The 18,802-nt window shown below is 41.9% G+C and overlaps 1 protein-coding gene across 1 annotated transcript in view; it reads left to right on the top strand.

The window, feature by feature from the left end:
• The window catches only part of LOC124805530 (lipase 3-like), a 55,791-nt gene that overhangs the window by 23,530 nt on the left and 13,459 nt on the right, over positions 1 to 18,802 (top strand). Inside the window, exon 2 of the mRNA XM_047266099.1 lies at positions 13,478 to 13,642. Coding sequence (XP_047122055.1) covers positions 13,478 to 13,642 — 165 coding nt within the window. The remainder of the gene's footprint in view (positions 1 to 13,477; positions 13,643 to 18,802) is intronic.

Below are 18,802 nucleotides of genomic sequence, written 5' to 3'. Positions count from 1 at the left end.
GACTTCACGAGCCCACATCTTACGTATAACAACAAATAGGGAAACGATATACTTGTATATTTTATTCAATAGACGTTGAACACGAAGCTCCCTCATATGTAACTTCCCATGAAAAACATACCTCCTGTTTCTTCTGATGTGTCCTAGGATTCAGATATTTTGTGCAAGTTTAATAACTAAAGCTCCCGCACCGCGTTTTGCACTTTCTCGATATTTTCATTTGTGGTTAAAGTATTTGGATGTTCTTCGCGTTGATCATATTCACGTTATGGAGCGAGCTCTTTAACCGCCTAAAATCTAAGCCGTCACACCGCCATTGATCTTCGTTGACTGACCTCTGACAATACTATTTTCGTTGGATGTACCTAGGAACATATGATCACGTATTCTATCGAAAACTGACACAACAATCTAAAGTGAGTAGAACTTCACATCCTAATCAGTAAGGAAGTTGTTTAACACTGTCCTTCATTGTGTACTAGTTTAAATCGGCATCTTGTATACAGCATTCGAATCAACACTCGTTGAGGAATGTTCTGTGCGATACGGCATGAGTTTTTGTGTCTACCCACGTATACCACTACGGCAGTAGTCTTATTTTAAAGCGTTGACGTATACGGAAGGTTGTTCCCGCTCATACATTCATATGTATACATTTATAACGAGTAACGCTGTAAATTTACTAGCGCAAGACTACGCACTTCAAAATGACAAACAGCTGAAACCAGATGATTGCGATGTAAAGGACAGGAATTATATAACAGCAACAGTGCAATATGGAACAGTCTTTCAAAACTTGTGGCTGTGGCAACTGAAATGAAGAAACGTATTATGTAGGCTAGTTATCTATTTTCCTTCTTACTTTTTATACATTAAAATTGTAAATTTTATAATGCAGTAGCTAAATTGCGGCAATATGACTGCTGCCAGCCTGTCTCCCTTACAGGAAATGTAACAAAAAAAAACCACTTAAATAGAAAAACTAAAGAGAAGAGCAATGAGACATTTGTTATTGCAGGTTTGAGGATCATACCGTCAGCAAGTATATGTATAAATTATTGTACCTGGTATAATCTGTCCTGAGGACAGTGTCCTCTTTTTAGTAGCTATTATATATCTGGCTGAACAATATACTGAATAACTTATACTGTTTTTATAAACGATTATTTCAAAGGGAGCTTGAAAGCAGCCTAAGGAAGAAGCAAATTAAAAGAAAATGTAAAAAGTGTACATTTAATTTTCAATTACTTTTTTTTTTATTTTTCAATGTTGTGGCACGCTTAAACATCATAACAAAAGCCCACATATTAATACTTTGCAATTTTTTTCTTAACAATTTTAGGTGAGTCTAATGTTTCTCGATTTCCTAAGTTCAGAAAGGCAGAGAGTTTCCCTCTCTCATGCATAGTTTTCTCACAAAGGAATTATGAAGACCCCGAAAACCCATACAAAACAAAGAAATTCAAAAAGGCCATTAAACAAATTAATAAAATAAGGCACTCCTACTATTATAATGAAGTATTATGTTCTTCAGTGCTAATACCAAGGCTGTTTTCTTCTCCTTCAAATTCCATTGCGTTTTTTTTTTTTCTGTGCACTGACTGAGGACACTCCCTGTGCGCCGGCCGGTATGGCCAAGCGGTTCTAAGCGCTACAGCCTGGAACCGCGCGACCGCTACCGTCGCAGGTTCGAATCGTGCCTCGGGCATGGATGTGTGTGATGTCCTTAGGTTAGTTAGGTTTAAGTAGTTCTAAGTTCTAGGGGACTGATGACCATAGATGTTAAGTCCCATAGTGCTCAGAGCCATCAAACCACCATTCGGTTCGTCACCCGCTGCTGAAGTATGCAAGAAAAACGTTATGTAAAACAAACATGTGGGTGACAACATTACTATATCACCTAAATATATGGGTAGTTGTGTTACAGGCTTCAGAATTAAACAACGTTTTATAGCAGCTTACATTGCAAACCCTCACAAAACAATAATGTAGTTATTATAACGATTAAACAGTTACTCAGAGAAATCCTAAATCTGTGTCAAAACTGCACGTGATTGAACATTCTAAGTGCTCTACCTGAAATCAGCAACCAAAAATACAGCAGAAAAACCCCTCAGGTTTAAGAAAAAATTTTCATTGCCATTCAGTGTAATCGCCCTTACTGTCAACATCTGACGTTGTGAAAGTTCAGAGTGAAAACCGTGTGTGTTCTACTAATGTGAAATCGTTTTCTACCCTCGACCACGAAGCGAACATTCCATTTCGATCACTAGTCCTGATAGGAAATGAGGACATTGGTATTTAAATTTAAAACAGTTTTTCGTGTAGCTACTTATTGTGCGTTTCAGTAGAGTTGTTAAGTGCTTTTCCCATACTCCAAATAAATGTGTTGTGCTTGTAAAGAAATTTTAACTCCTATCGTAGAATGCACTATCTAAAATTTGAAAGAAAAATGAACTGTTAGCATACCAAATTATATTTAACACTTAGTTTCCCTAAAGGATACTAAAATGATTGCCTAAAATAGTGGCACCTGGAAAGTTTTTGCTGTTGCAGCAAGTCATTTCGTATTTTCATTTTCGATGTAGCCTACTTCAAATTATACTTGAGTTCTTAGGGTAATACTTCACTAAACGGTATAGATATTACTACAACGCAATACAGTTTTCTAAATTTGACGCTCACAGATTTATTTCAAAGTCCAATTTAATATTGTACGGTGCAGGTTGAATAGTTTCCCAAGTAAGATTACGTCAGTTACGAAATACTTATCAATGGAACTGACTAACCCGATAAATTTGGAATTTTCATGCCCCCCTAGGATACAGTAAGCATGTGAACATAGCGAACTGGCGACTTTTGGTGTAAATGTCTTACTTAACGTCCTTATAGCTGCCTCGGCAGTATGGAGCCGCGACGATAAGGTAGTGTGACAGTTGTCGTCCGTGTTCGATGCAAACTATTTTGCCCTCATTTTTTTCCGCTGATAAAAGAGAGCGCTGAAAAGACTTAAGTTATATCTACGCTGCTGCTAACTTCTACTGGAACTGCAGGACACAGACGGCATAGTACACAAATACCTAACAGGCTACCTGCTTCTTTATGCGTAGTTTAACAATAAAATGTATTTATAAAGTACTGATAACCAAAATGACACTTATTCGCATAACAAATCCTTTTGCTTTATTGCATAACGAAAACCATTTCAGACAATTTCAGACGATTCGTAGACTAACAGTTGAAGAAGTTCTTTATGCACGAAGTTTTGGCGCTGTCATCTTTTTACTAGACGATTTCGTCAGGACCCAAGACAATATTATAAAGCAACAATAGATAATTTTAGTTTCACTTTAAATTCAACCTAAATAAAAATTTTATTGTTTTGTTTATCTTTTAATTCTTTTCCATCCCTGATATTACTTTTAATCTTAGTTTCGAATTACAAGATGAAAAGATCTTGAACTCATTACATTGTATAAGTACAATGGGCGTTAATGAGTAATGCAACACATTTTTTTTCTGAAAGCAGTTTGGTTTTATTCAGGGTTCAGTACACTACATTATTCCCCATTCTTTTGGCTATAATACCCTATCTTTCAAAGTAACCTCCGTTTAATGCGACTGCCTTACGCCACATTACTGTAAAGGCCTGTATGTCCGCATGGTAGCACTCTACTGGTCTACATCGGAGCCGACGTAATGCTGCATCAATAATATGTCCGTCACCACGTACTAGTTCCCTAGGATTGCATCCCTCATTAAGCCAAACAAATGCAAGTCGGAAGATGAGAGATCCAGGCTCTAGGATGGATGAGGAAAAACAGTCCAATGAAGTTTTGTGAGCTCCTCCCGGTAGTGCAGATTTGTCTCAGGCCTTGTGTTATCGTGGAGAAGGAGAAGATCGTTTGAATTTTTGTGGCGACGAACACATTGAAGTCATTTCTTCTATTTTCTGACGGCAGCACGATACACTTCAGAGTTTATCGTTGCACCATGAGGGAGGACATCAAACAGAATCATCCCTTCAGAGCACCAGAAGACCGTCGCCATGACTCTGACGTTTGAGGATGCGGTTTGGAACTTTTTCTTTGGAGGAGAGATGGTATGGCTCAACTCCATTGACTGCAGTTTTGTTTCCGGTTCGAAGCGATGAACCTATGTTTCATGGCCTGTGTCGATGTTCGACAAAAAATGGGCACGGCCAGCCTCGTACCGCGCAAGCAATCCGCACAGATGGTCCTTTGTTGCTGTTTATGGTCTTCTGTCAGGTGGCGAGGAACCCAGCAGGCTTGGACGAGTGTGTCAGCATTACCAACAAGAGCGGTCCAGTTATACAGCGAGGTGTTTGATTGTTATCCGCCGATCACTTCGACTGAGTGTCCCACACATGTCAACACTGCTGGAATCACAGCTGTGTGCAGCCTGCCGGCACGCAGGAAATCACACAGGTTTCCGCGACCTCGTCGCGATGATGACAGACGCTGCGCTCAACGACTCACCGTGCTTTTGTTCACTACCATGTCTCCGTAGACATTCTGAAAGCGCCTATGAATATCTGCGATGCTCTGGTTTTCCGCCAAAAGAAGCTCAATGACAGCTCTTTGCCTGGAACGCAACTCTGTTACAAACGCCATTTTGAAGCCTATGTATAGCGCCACGACCAATCGGAAACTTCATAAAACTGTAAGGGCTGAAGTGGGAATACTCCACGATGCCCCACAACAAATTCCACAGTTTTTCAATCAAAGTGGTCGAGAAAAAAATGTGTTGCATTACTTATTGAACACCCCTCACATTTACAGTTAATACTAAGAAGCGAAGTACAGGGGGACGAACACATAAATGCAGCACACATCTTCTGCGAGTTAATCTGGTCTTGTACGAGGTCCGCTGTAATCAATATTCGCTAGATTTATTTGATTCAACTTTGCCGTCAAAAGCCCTGCTTGCCGCCACATTCGTCGCCTGCCTGGGGCACGGAAGCCGTGTGCGCCAACTGTCTGTAAGTTGTGTAAAGTTTATTCTGTGTGAGATCGTTCTATAGCTATCCGTATATCGTATTTTCTGAGGAGGAAACTGGGGACCATCGCAGTATTTGCCTAAATGAGCGTGGAACCCGCTTAGAAAACACACTCAGACTGACTGGTGCACCAGCTAAGGTTCTTAATCCACTCCTCGAATTCGATACGAATGTGGCCCAACTTCCCGTCTAGGAACTTGGGCGCTGCGTGTTCGCTGTAAGAGCAGTTTCATGGTAGGCGAATTGGGCATTTAGATGTTCTGGAAAAAATGCTGCGTGTCTGTAAAGGACATCGACTACAACATCCTTGTGCCACCAACTGTGGTGTATATACGATATTGCACTGCCGACTTTATTCTGATGACGATGCATTGCGGCGACAACAACCGTTACTAAACACATCAGCTGTAGAATGGAATAACGACAGTGAAAATTTGTGCCGGACCGGGACTCAAATCCGGATATCCCGCTTATCATGAGCGGTCCCCTTACCATTTGGCTATGTGTTTAGTAAAGACTGTGGGCGCCGCAGTGCACCGTCATCAGAAAAACGTCGGCACTGCTATATCGTATTTATCTGCCGATACCGGGCATGCGACCTTCAAACACAACGTCTAAGCTGTACAAGGGATGGATGTGCGAGTACAGATCGTAGACGTATGGAAGATAGAGTCTGGCCGTGAGCCGTGCGCAGATAGCCAAATGGTAAGGCGACCGTTCGCGATAAGCGGGAAATCCGGGTTGGAGTCACGGTCCGACACGAACTTCCATTGTCGTCATTCCATTCTACAGCTGATGATAGTAAATGTTCGCAATTGCAAATTCATCTGAACTGTACACTATTGTTACATCATTTCAATTCTTTATCTCGGCAGTACAACAGACTTCAGAGACGCCCTAATAGAATTGTAACAGGTCAATGTAGGCCATGAAATAGTAACAGGTTCTGACTGATCGTTTAACGCTTTAGATGCCTAAGGTTTCCACCAATTTATTAATTTTATTTTCAAGTGCTAATGCCTTTCGCATGCAGACAATAATGCTGTTGAGAGACAGAGACATCTAGTGGTACACTGAAGTACTCCTGGGAATGGAGTGCATTGTAGCAGTCACTTAACAGCGTTCAAAACAACAATCTGCGCGGAGATTGTGCTACGTGATTGAAGACGATTGTGACAAGCGAGATTTTCTTTATAGTGGTCATAGTGAGGAGATCATTGACAGTGGAAGTAAGAGTATATAAAGGTACTAAACGTAAATTTGAGTTTGTACTGCTGCTTTTATGAGTGGTTTCGAAATGAAACCACTGGGACAGTATGTAGTTTTGATACAAAGTTTATTTTAGGCCCGTTTTTGCTTCTCATTAAGGCTTGTAATATTTTTTAGGCATTATGAGTTTACACAAGTGTCGAGATGTCGGATTGTTTCTAGCATAAGTGCGAATTCGCTTTCTGATGCATCATGTGAAATGATGGGTGGTTGGAAACTGTATGTCATAGTGATCCCAAAATGAAACCAGGTCGTTAAATCAATTTAATGCTTAGTTTATGGCAATTTCTTCTTGTATGTGCTGCTTACTATGTTAATATATGTTAATTTTTTGAAAAATTCAAAAAATTCATCCCAAAGTGAAACAATCTCCTGAAACCAATAGAGTGTTTACTTTTAGCCACTTCCTTCTTGTATCCCTTGTTTACTATTGTAGTAAAGGTACGTTGGAGAGAGATTTTAAAATTGTGTATTTTTCATATCGCTGGAACTCAAACGGTTTAGAACATCGAACAGCTAAGGTCAGCATTCTCCTCTTCAACCTCCCCCCCCCCCCTCCTCCGCCGCCCCCCCCCCTCCCCCCGCCGCCCCACCCCCCCCCCCCTCTCTCTCTCTCTCTGGTCAACGAATCCGTCTGCATATAGAGTAAATTCTGAGCGCAAATTTGAGAAAGCATTCTACCTTTTCTGAAACGTGTATTCGAGGCGAAACATGGTAACCGCCCCTCTTCACACCTGTTAGGGCGTGGGAAACCGTCCAAAAATGACATCTGGGCTGTCCGGCTCACCAATCTTCATCATTCATCCGCCAGGCTGATGCAATCCGGAGACAGCGCATCTACCCGTCCCAAAAGCGGTCACGTCAACGCGCGCAGCTAACTGGGCAAGTCTGCAACGGCCGTTCTAGGGATACATAAACGGAACTATTTAGAAGAAAGGGGAGATAGTAATCGCAAAACCTTGTTGAGTAAATTTAGAGAATTTGTATTCGTGGAAGGCTACATGAAGCATCTGCCTCCACTATTCTACACTGTAATTAGATTAAAGAGTACCTGACGGCTCAACACAAAAGTTTTGTCTCAAGTACAGATAGTGTTGAGGATCAGTGGACAAAGTTCAAAACCATCGTACAATATGCGTTAGATGAGTATATGCCAAGCAAGATCGTAAGAGATGGAAAAGAGACACCGTGGTACAACAACCGAGTTAGAAAACTGCTGCGGAAGCAAAAGAAACATCACAGCAAACATAAATAGCCAAAGCCTTGCAGACAAACAAAAATTACGCGAAGCGAAATATAGTGTGAGGAGGGCTATGCGAGAGGCGTTCAATGAATTCGAAAGTAAAGTTCTATGTACTGACTTGGCAGAAAATCCTAAGAAATGTGAAAGCGGTAGGTGGATCAAAACAAAATGTCCAAACACTCTGTGACCAAAATGGTACTGAAACAAAGGATGACAGACTAAAGGCCGAAATACTAAATGTCTTTTTCCAAAGCTGTTTCACAGAGGAAGACTGCACTGTAGTTCCTTCTCTAGATTGTCGCACAGATGACAAAATGGTAGATATCGAAATAGACGACAGAGGGATAGAGAAACAATTCAAATCTCTCAAAAGAGGAAAGGCCGCTGGAATTGATGGGATACCAGTTCGATTTTACACAGAGTACGCGAAGGAACTTGCCCCCCTTCTTGCAGCGGTGTACCGTAGGTCTCTAGAAGAGCGTAGCGTTCCAAAGGATTGGAAAAGGGCACAGGTCATCCCCGTTTTCAAGAAGGGACGTCGAACAGATGTGCAGAACTACAGACCTATATCTCTAACGTCCATCAGTTGTAGAATTTTGGAACACGTATTATGTTCGAGTATAATGACTTTTCTGGAGACAAGAAATCTACTCTGTAGGAATCAGTATGGATTTAGAAAAAGACGGTCGTGTGAAACCCAGCTCGCGCTATTCGTCCACGAGACTCAGAGGGCCATAGACACGGGTTCACAGGTAGGTGCCGTGTTTCTTGACTTCCGCAAGGCGTTCGATACAGTTCCCCACAGTCGTTTAATTAACAAAGTAAGGGCATATGGACTATCAGACCAATTGCGTGATTGGATTGAAGAGTTCCTAGATAACAGAACGCAGCATGTCATTCTCAATGGAGAGAAGTCTTCCGAAGTAAGAGTGATTTCAGGTGTGCCGCAGCGGAGTGTCATGGGACCGTTGCTATTCACAATATACATAAATGACCTTATGGATGACATCGGAAGTTCACTGAGGCTTTTTGCAGATGATTCTGTGGTGTATCGAGAGGTTGTAACAATGGAAAATTGTACTGAAATGCAGGAGGATCTGCAGCGAATTGACGCATGGTGCAGGGAATGGCAATTCAATCTCAATGTAGACTAGAGTAAAGTGCTGCGAATACATAGAAAGATAGATCCCTTATCATTTAGCTACAAAATAGCAGGTCAGCAACTGGAAGCAGTTAATTCCATAAATCATCTGGGAGTACGCACTAGGAGTGATTTAAAATGGAATGATCATATAAAGTTGATCGTCGGTAAAGCAGATGCCAGACTTAGATTCATTGGAAGAATCCTAAGGAAATGCTATCCGAAAACTAAGGAAGTAGGTTACAGTACTCTTGTTCGCCCACTGCTTGAATACTGCTCAGCGGTGTGGGATCCGTACCAGATAGGGTTGATAGAAGAGAGAGAGAAGATCCAACGGAAAGCAGTGCGCTTCGTTATAGTATCATTTAGTAATCGCGAAAGCGTTACGGAGATGATAGATAAACTCCAGTGGAAGACTCTGCAGGAGAGACGCCCAGTAGCTCGGTACGGGCTTTTGTTAAAGTTTCGAGAACATACCTTCACCGAAGAGTCAAGCAGTATATTGCTCCCTCCTACGTATATCTCGCGAAGAGACCATGAGGATAAAATCAGAGAGGTTAGAGCCCACACAGAAGCATACCGACAATTCTTCTTCCCACAAACAATACGAGACTGGAATAGAAGGGAGAACCGATAGAGTTACTCAGGGTACCCTCCGCCACACACCGTCAGGTGGCTTGCGGAGTATGGATGTAGATGTAGATGTAATCAATCGTTAACGCAACCGCTTACACAGCGAGCTGCCGGCCGGCTGGGCCGGTTGCTGTGCCTGAGGCGCGGGTAACTGGAGGTCTGCAGTAAAGTACAGCACCGTTTGTCGCAGTTATTTCTGATATACATAATAAAAACACCTAAAAGAAAAAGCAAATTGGTCACGCATATTAAGCAAGGTGATGCTGGAACCGCCTCCCTTCGTTGTTCAAGCATTTCTGACATCTGCTCACGAAATTTCCCATACTCTCTGCAGTTCCCTCTCAGAAATGTAGAAGTTTCTTGGCGACAGCTAGTTTCATGTGATCTAAAGTCTCTAGATGTAATTTGTACCCTTTTTCTTTTAATTCGCCCCAGAGATAGGCGGGTTAAATCGGGGCAACATGTAAGCCATATTTTGTCAGTGAAAACTATCTTGAAACACGTCATAAATTATCTGTAATGAGAGGTTGATTGTAATTGCCGTCGCAGAATCCGGCTGAAAGGTTGCAGAAGCACTTTCGCTCTCAGTTAACTGGCCAGAAATGTTTTCCACACATCTCTCCCTCTTAATTGTTTCCTGGGGAAACACTCACTATTTTTTGATCACACTGGGGTGCCTCATGTCTTACGTTAGGCATTTCGGAACTCCAGTAACGGTTATTTGGTGAATTAACATATCCATTTAGGAGGAACCATGATTCGTCAAAAAAGAAAGGTAACGGCCAGTTACATCGTCGTGCACTCTATTCAAAATCTATTCACAAAACCGCACCCTTTTTGCAGTGTCATCCAGTCTAAGTAATTACACTGCAGTTTTTTATATGGATGTAACTTCAATAATTTGGTAGCCATTTAAACACAGCCACAGAAAAATTGCATTTGCTGGGAAAGCCATCATACTTATTTTCTAGACACGTTTCCAGAGCAAGAACATAAGGAAATTCCTCTTAAAACAATATTATTCCTGCACATGATGATTCTGTGTGCATGCGCCAATAATACATAAATACGCATTTTCAAATACAATACCTGTATGTCGCCTTTTCATTTGAAACACATTCACTCAATGCACTACATTCCATTGCTCAAAAGCACATACTACCTGTGCGGCAGTTCTACACAAACAAAGGTCTCGCAGCAGAGGGTAATGTACGGTCAGCACCGCCGCCCGTTGGCTGCCTGCGGGGCAGTAAAATGTCCACCCGGGTTGATAACCCTTTATATGCGACGTCCTCATGCCAGCTTACTGGGAGAGCCTGTATGCTTCCATGGTACTACTTTACCGGTCGACGATGGAGCCAACGTCCTGCTGCATCAAGAACCTCCCCTTCATCCACCTACTGCTTCCCGCACGTGCGATAACCGAGCTATAGATCGGGAGAGGAAGAAAATTCCAGTGAAGTCTTGTGAGCTCCTCTCCAGTGCACCGATTTGTGTGAGGCCTTGCAACGAGGTGTTTGATTTTGATCTCTCGATCACCTCGAACGAAGGTGTCCACACGTACCAACACTGCAGGAGTCGCAGCCGTGTGCGGCCGGCCAACACGCGGGAGACCGGACAGGTTTGTGCAACCTTGTTGCGATAATGACAGAGGCCTCGGCAAACAACTCACCGTGTTTTTGTTCACTAACCAAGTCTACGTAGGTACCCTGCAAGCGCCTATGAATGTCTGCGGTGCTCTGGTTTTTCGCCAAAAGAAACTCAAAGGCACCTCTCTGTTTGGAACGCACCACCGTCACAGACGCCATTTGAAGGCTGCGCATAGCACCTCCACCTATCAGAACTTCATGAAACTACATGGGCTTAAGTGGGTATGTTTCACGATGCCACACAACAAATTTCGCAATATTCCAACCGAAATAAGCCGACAAAAAAGTGTTACATTACTTTCTGTACATCTCGCGTATCAGCAGCAAATCGTACTGGTGCCCCGCCATGCACCCGTCAAATTTCCTAACCACTGGCAATGGGCGAAATTTGAGTACAGCTGAATCAAAACTTCATTGAGAAATTTAGGTTTTAAATATATTTGTAAGCATTCGCTGTTACCTTGCAAACGGCTTATTTGCGGACCCATGTTCGCACTAACGTTTCTGTTACTGTAAACTTATAGCTGCAGTAAGCTTTAGTTAAATATATTATTGTTTTAGGATCTATTAGAGATGATTCGAAGCCGGTTAGGACTCCTAGTGAAATATCTGTACAACTGGTTCTTCCATTAAGTTACAAACTTTCACGGATGATGAAGAAGTGTAAATGTATGAGTTTGAGGCAAGGAACCCTTGTCAGGAAGCGACCGAGTCGAAAGTTATATGCGAAAATCGTCCTGATACCTCTGACAGTGGACCAATTCTACTGCAAGTTCTTCGATTTCCATATTTTCGGACGAGATCGTATGGATAAAAACAAGAAAAAATTGACTGGTAAACCTGAGTTACAAACTGCATAATTTAGAGTATGAGCACTTATTCAGTAGAAAAAATGTTTTAGAGCAGCAAAGATGAACAAGTGCTCATAGCTCTTAAGTCATGCACTTTAGAGCCCATATCTACTGGACATTTTTTGTTGTTTTGGTCGATACTACCTTCTCGCAAAATATAGTGGACAACGAACTTGCAGTAGAAGAGGTTAGTGTTAGGGATATCAGAACGACTTTCGCTAATATCTTTCGATTCGGTCGTTTTCGAACCAGGGTTCCTTGTCTCATATCGATACATTTACACTTCTTCATCATCCCTGTAGGTTTGTAACATCATCAAGAAATCATCCTTTATACTGCACCTTAGCAGGTGTAGCTGGTTCAGACCGACATTTTACAGAAAGGTCAGTGAAAATGGGAAGTGAGATTAAGAATAGCACTGGTCGCTTTAATCCATTTTGTACCAGCTATGTGTAGAATTTAAAAAAATGTTTTATTTTCTCTTTTTTCCACTGGTGTGCGCAGTTTTCAAGTGTTGAGAATAGAATTACTGAAAATCTTCGATTTGTGTGGGGTCCATACGATAAACGCCAGTGGTCAATACTTTTCGCCATTACCTTAACAGCCAATGATTAAGTTTCAAATAAAATAATGAAAACAGATATCTGGCATGCACACCATCTAATATATTTGAGGCACTACAAATAAATGCACACGTTGTTTTCTCGGTTGTGCAATCATTCGATAACGAACATTCACGAATTCATACGTTCATTCACTATTCACAATGTTTCGAATGTTCCATCGGAAAGCAGAATTTTCAGGGAAGCACATTACGTCATAGTACAATATGAGGTGTAAAATTGGTTATCAGACTAATACCGTAGCGTTTACAAACCATTAAGTATGCGTGAGCTTTTGTATTAAACTTCCTTCAAGAAACCTATAAATTAAGAAAATAAAACATGCAAGGAGCCAAAAATTGAGGAAAAAGCTTCCTCTTCCATAGCTACACTAATCAAGTGTTATATCTCTTCTATTACTTTGTAATATTCACAAGACTACACTGATTATTAAAAGGTAACTATTAATACAACTACTGAAAGAACAACGGCGTACTTACATAGAGCATTGTGACTTTCCTATACTCGTGAAAAGTGCCTACAATCGCAGAAGCTAGATAATCGCACAGGTTTTGGAGATAGTCGAGAAGCAAATAACGAGTAACCAGGGCACAACGCAAAATGCATATTATGCTAGCAGTTACTTGGTCCATAAATTTTATTTTTACGATCTAGTGCATTACTTTCACCCTTACAATCAACTTTCATAGCCTTATGCTCAATAAGTTTACCTCTGCTCTTCACTACTTGCTCTTTCACAATTATGTGGTAAACAAACAGGAATCACTTCGAGATTTTTAAGGCAAATAGCATTTATCTTTCTCTTAAATACCGTCTAAATGGACTCGAGCAATATCAGAGAAATCCTGAAATAAGAAAGTGCACAGGAAATCGTTCTTTCCGCTATCCGTCCATGATTAGAAATTGAGTGCACGATTTATCGACATCATATGAAGTCTCTACTGCAAATCCTATGTTGCTTGAGAACTGCTAGTATATTACACTTTACAACAAACTCGTTAAATCGAAATCAAGTGACAAATTGTAACGAAAATGAAATTATTCACAGGTGCCGGCGGCACATGGTATGGATGGCGCGGCCGAGCCGCCCGCCTCGTTCGGTGCTGATGTCTGCGTTCTCAGCGCTTCACACATCAGCTGTTCTCCGGCGTTGGTGTTTATAAAGCCGAGAGCTCCACCGGCTCCCTACACAGATTCAGAGGCCAGCAGCCGGGTGAGTGTCTGCTTATCCCAATATGAAACGTATCTTTATTTGGTTCTCATCTGCACTATCTTGCACTCAATTACCATTGCATTATCTCCATGTTTTACTATGTTACCACTATTAGTTTCGTTTATACCTAGAATGGGACATGTTCTTTGTTTTATTCGTTGTACCGAATTTGCTTCTACACCAATCATTAAGTAGCGAAATTTGGATATTCTGCTCCAAGTTGTGTACTTTCCTCTGATGTGAATCTCAACCGAATCACTGATTAGATAATGTAGAAGTTTACGAATATTCGTCGTCAAAGCTGCCTCCAGAGAAAAACGATTCTTCAGGTGACCACCATGGTTAAAGGATCCATAAAACATTAGTTGCACCGTGTTCCGTACTGTTCTATGCTCTCTGATGGTAGAATTGCTTATGGAGCATACGTCTGACCCTACATATTTACTTACAAGTATCCTCGGTATCATTTCATCGTTCAGTTCCAGCTTCCTGAGCAATGTAGGTCACATTTAGGAATTGTGACGTATACAGAACTGAAGTTGTCACTAAGTTACCGCAGAGCTTACGATAATGGTTTTTACTCTTGCGTATGCTCGTAGAGACGTTAAAACTTGTAGAAACTTAAGAGTATCTTCGTTTTAACATAATGTCATTCTTGACTTCCGGCAAACTAATTTTACAGCTGGAGAACAACCGTTCTTCGGAAATTTTAACACTCATTTTGGTAAAGTCTTATTTATTGCACTCTAAATGCAGCAGTTTTACACGGTCCTCAGAGGTGTGGTTTGGCCGAATACCGATATGTGACCAAAATGTAGCTCTTTTTAGGAGAGCAAATTTAAAATTTATGGCTCATAAACATACATTTCTTGCATACGTTATGGTATCGCAGTAAATGTAAATTGTTTGTCACAGTGTATAAAATGTTGTTGAAAGGTTTCAACTAACTCAATATTAAAATTTTGAAAATCATTAACTTAAGAAAATTGTTTGGGAAATACGTTTGAAAACTTACTCCCGTGATCAATTTCTTTCTGTCTGTTAGTGCAATTCAAACGACTAAGTTTGTAGAGATTACCCCTGCGCTCGGTTGTATTATCCCGATATCATACTTCAACTAATCTTCAGTTATCCCACTGTCGTCTTGAGATAGCTGGTACAACGCTTAAAGCACGTCCGCCTCGCTATCCAGATTTTGTTTCACCGTGGCTTCGTTTAATTCGAAAAGTACTTGGATTACTTCCTCCCCGTGCTTGTCGAGACTGATCATAATCTCTGTCCCTCATGACTTTTGTCATCAGGACGTTAAACACAAAACTTCTTTCATTTCTTCTTCTGTCACACGCTGCTCTCTTTAGTTCCGCATGGTATCATAGGACGCCCACATTCAATTTTCTTAAACACGTATCATGGGCGCATCTTACACCTTCAACCAAAGGGAATGTTTAGAGGTATCTATTTTTATATTTACTTGAGAGGAATTCTATCGCTGGGCCAGATCACTGTAATAGATGTCTAACAGTGTATTCCTGTCTCTCTATAAATTTCAGATTTGCTCTGTTGCTCTCTACTTTACCTTTGGCTCTAAATAAATTTCGCATGATTTTTCAATAGGGTATCGATACAGTAATTTCTCAACCTGTTGTTTCGTTTCTGCAGAAATGCGTACCGGAGCGTACCTGCTTCTCGTCCTATGCGCCGCCGCCTGCACCCGGGCGGCAGACTGGCCTCTGGAAACAGCTGGAGGTCGGGACGATGACGTCGACATGGACACGGTAAGCGGAATATCTTCTTAAAAAGGATGGCAATTCTGGGAAGTAATGAGTTACAAAATTTTCGATCTCCTACGTGGCTGAGCACTGTACTACATCTTAAGCTGAGATGGAGCATGTGTAAGAAATCAGAGTTCATGAAAATAAACTCCGATTCCTGCCATTGGTTCGAGACGGAGTAGAAAGCAGGACTGGAAAAGGATGAATAATTTCTCAGAATGCAGGATCTATCTCTCAAGAGGACTCTCTTGATCATCAGCGGCGAAAGATAAGTGAACGAGAGATATGGCGCAACAATTAAGACAATCATACGTCTCGGCAGCAATGAGACTTTCATATTGATTTACATTATTCTTAAGTCACTTCATTCGAAAGTCACATTGCGCCTACTTAAGCGTAGCTGTTGGAAATGGAAATGCCGTGTAGCTAAGGTCTCCCGGCGGGTAGACCGTTTGCCTGGTGCAAGTCGTTCGATTTGATGCCACTTCGGTGACTTGCGTGTCGATGGGAATTAAATGATGATGATAAGGACAACACAACACCCAGTCTATGAGCGGAGGAAATCTCCGACCCAGCCGGGAATCGAACCCAGGCCGTTAGGTATCACATTCCGTCGCGCTGACCACTCAGCTAGAGGGGCGGACAGCGTAGCTGTTCATCCTTGTTTAATCCAAGGTCATACTCCGTCTAGAATGATATCGAAGTCTAGGAGCTACTAAACGGCAAAATTTCTTCAACTCCATATTTAGTTACATCAGTAACTTCTACAATTTCTTGCATCTACATACGTACTCTCCGAATCACTATAAACTATGTGACAGAGCGTTCTTTTCATTCCATCATACCCTGTAGGACAGAAACGACGCACCACAAAGGAATTTTCGCTATGGTACGAAAATTGGTATATATAATTTACATGTACAGAAAAACAAATGATTACAATTTGAGAAAAATTGATTGATTTATTCAAGAGAAAGAGCTTCACAAATTGAGCAAGTCAGTAAGGCGTTGGTCCAAAAATGGTTCAAATGGCTCTGAGCACTATGGGACTTAACATCTGAGGTCATCAGTCCCCTAGAACTTAGAATTACTTAATGCTAACCAACCTAAAGACATCAACACATCCAAGTCCGAGGCAGGATTCGAACCTGCGACCGTTGCGGTAGCGCGGTTCCAGACTGAAGCGCCTAGAACCGCTCGGCCACAAGGCCGGCGGCGTTGGTCCACTTCTAGCTCTTACGCAAGTAGTTACGCGGATTTGCATTGATTGGTAGACTTTTTGGATGTCCATCTGAGGGATATCGTACCAAATTCTGTCCAACTGTCGCTTTAGATCGTCAAAATCCCAAGCTAGTTGGGGTCCCTACCCATAATGCTTCGAACGTTCTCAATTGGGGAGATGTCAAGCGACCTTACAGGGTTTGCAAAGCGTGAAGACAAACAGTAGAAACTCCCATCGTGTGCAGGCAGGCATTATCTTGCTGAAATACAAGCCCGGGATGAAGTGACATCAAGGGCAACGAAACGAATATCGCCGACGTACCGCTGTGTTGCGGATTAGCTCTGGATGGTATCCCACCGCTGTCTTGGGCGTCCACAGACACGTCTTCGGCCTGAAATATCATTAACTGGACTTGAATTGTCTTTAGTGATGAGGCTTGATCAGAAATGAGCCCCGATGACCAGCGAAGACGTGGCTGGAGAAGCCACGAACTGTGTAGGGCTACCGACATGACTGTCGCCGACTACCAGAAGTGATGGTCTGGGGTTCGATTCCCTTTCGCAGCAGGACCACCTTAGCTGTCATCCGTGGCACCTTTACAGCACAGCGGGATGTCGACGATATTCTACGCTCCTTTTTCTTGCCATTCATGGCTAACGATCCTTGGCTTACATTTCAGCAAGATAATGTCCGCTCACACTGCTTGTCTTCGTGCTTCTCAAACACTCCGTTGGCCAGCAAGGTCACCGGATCTCTCGCCAGTTGCGAACGTTTGTAGCATTACGGGCAGGTTCCCCTAGCCAGCTCGGGATTTGACCATCTAAATCGTAAATTGAACAGAATTTGGCACGATAACTCTCAGAAGAATATCCAGCAACTCTAACAATGAATGCCATGCCCAATAGCTTGTTGGATAAAGACCAGACGTAGGCTAAAGCGTTATTGACTTGCTCAATTTCTGAAGCTCTTTCTCTTGAATAAATATTACAAGTTTTCTGAAACTGTAATCATTTTTTGTCTGTGCATCTATGTCACATCTACCGATTTACGCCCTATGCGGACAATTCCTTTGTGGTACGTCATCCTCTTTTTTCTGTCTTAGAGTGAATATTAAAATTTCATCCTAGTTCAGTGCACATGACGAACGTGTGAAGAATTCAATCTACAGAGCACTGAAGAGCTGTCGTCATTTCCTAGCTGAAATCAATATTCCTGGAGTTCTTGAAACAGATTTTCGTGGCAAGTGCAGAGTCTTTCTATGAGATCCTATCAATTTATGAAATGATAATTAAATCAAGACCTTAAGCTGTCAAGATGCGTTGATATACATCAACGGGGACAGTTGAAAAAGTGTACCCCGACTGAGACTCGGGATCTTCTACTTACTTGGCCGACGCTCTATCCATTTGAGCCAACGAGGGCACAGAGCATAGTGTGACTGCAGGGCCTTATCCCTTACACGCTCCCGTGAGACCCACATTACCAACTTAATGTCCACATACTACATTCGTAGTGCCCCTGCCCATTACACTCATTACTCGCGGCAGACAATCTTACCGAGTCCCGTAACAGTTCGGGCAATGCGTGTGCAGAAGAAAGAATCTCCGAAAGAATAGATATCATCTTCATAAATTTATCAATTTATTCCCATTGCAGTCTGTTGCCAGTGACGCAAGCCTGTGACCATTCGTTCCGTTCTTGTTTGTATACGTTTTACACTATGTATCCTGGAAGTCTGACCTGATATAGATATAACATATTTGAGCAGCATTTCATTAAGAGAAATTCATGTCTTTCGAATGTTCCATAATTCCTAGGCCAACTGTAGTTTTTCTACTTTCTTCATCAGCAACTGAATTCATGTGTGGTTATTTTAGTTCACAACAATACACAGTGTCACTTGTAGGAGTTTGTAGGGCGTGACACACACTATTTAAGACTAATTAACCGTGTAGTTAAAGGTAACTACGTTTCTACGTATTGTGAATTTCGTTACTTGACAACAGCTCATCTTACTGTGCTGATTCCTTAGAACCGAGTCGAACATACACACCTCTTCACTGCCACTGTCACGTGACAACGTGGTACTAGATCCACACCATCCACAGCGTCCCAAACTGAACAGCGTGTTCGTTTAAGGGCGCATAGGTTGATCGAACGTATAAT

This window comes from Schistocerca piceifrons, chromosome 7, assembly GCF_021461385.2.
Source record: "Schistocerca piceifrons isolate TAMUIC-IGC-003096 chromosome 7, iqSchPice1.1, whole genome shotgun sequence".
In the NCBI taxonomy this organism is placed as follows: Eukaryota; Metazoa; Arthropoda; class Insecta; order Orthoptera; family Acrididae; genus Schistocerca; species Schistocerca piceifrons.
This window is presented reverse-complemented; position numbering and strand designations above follow the sequence as displayed.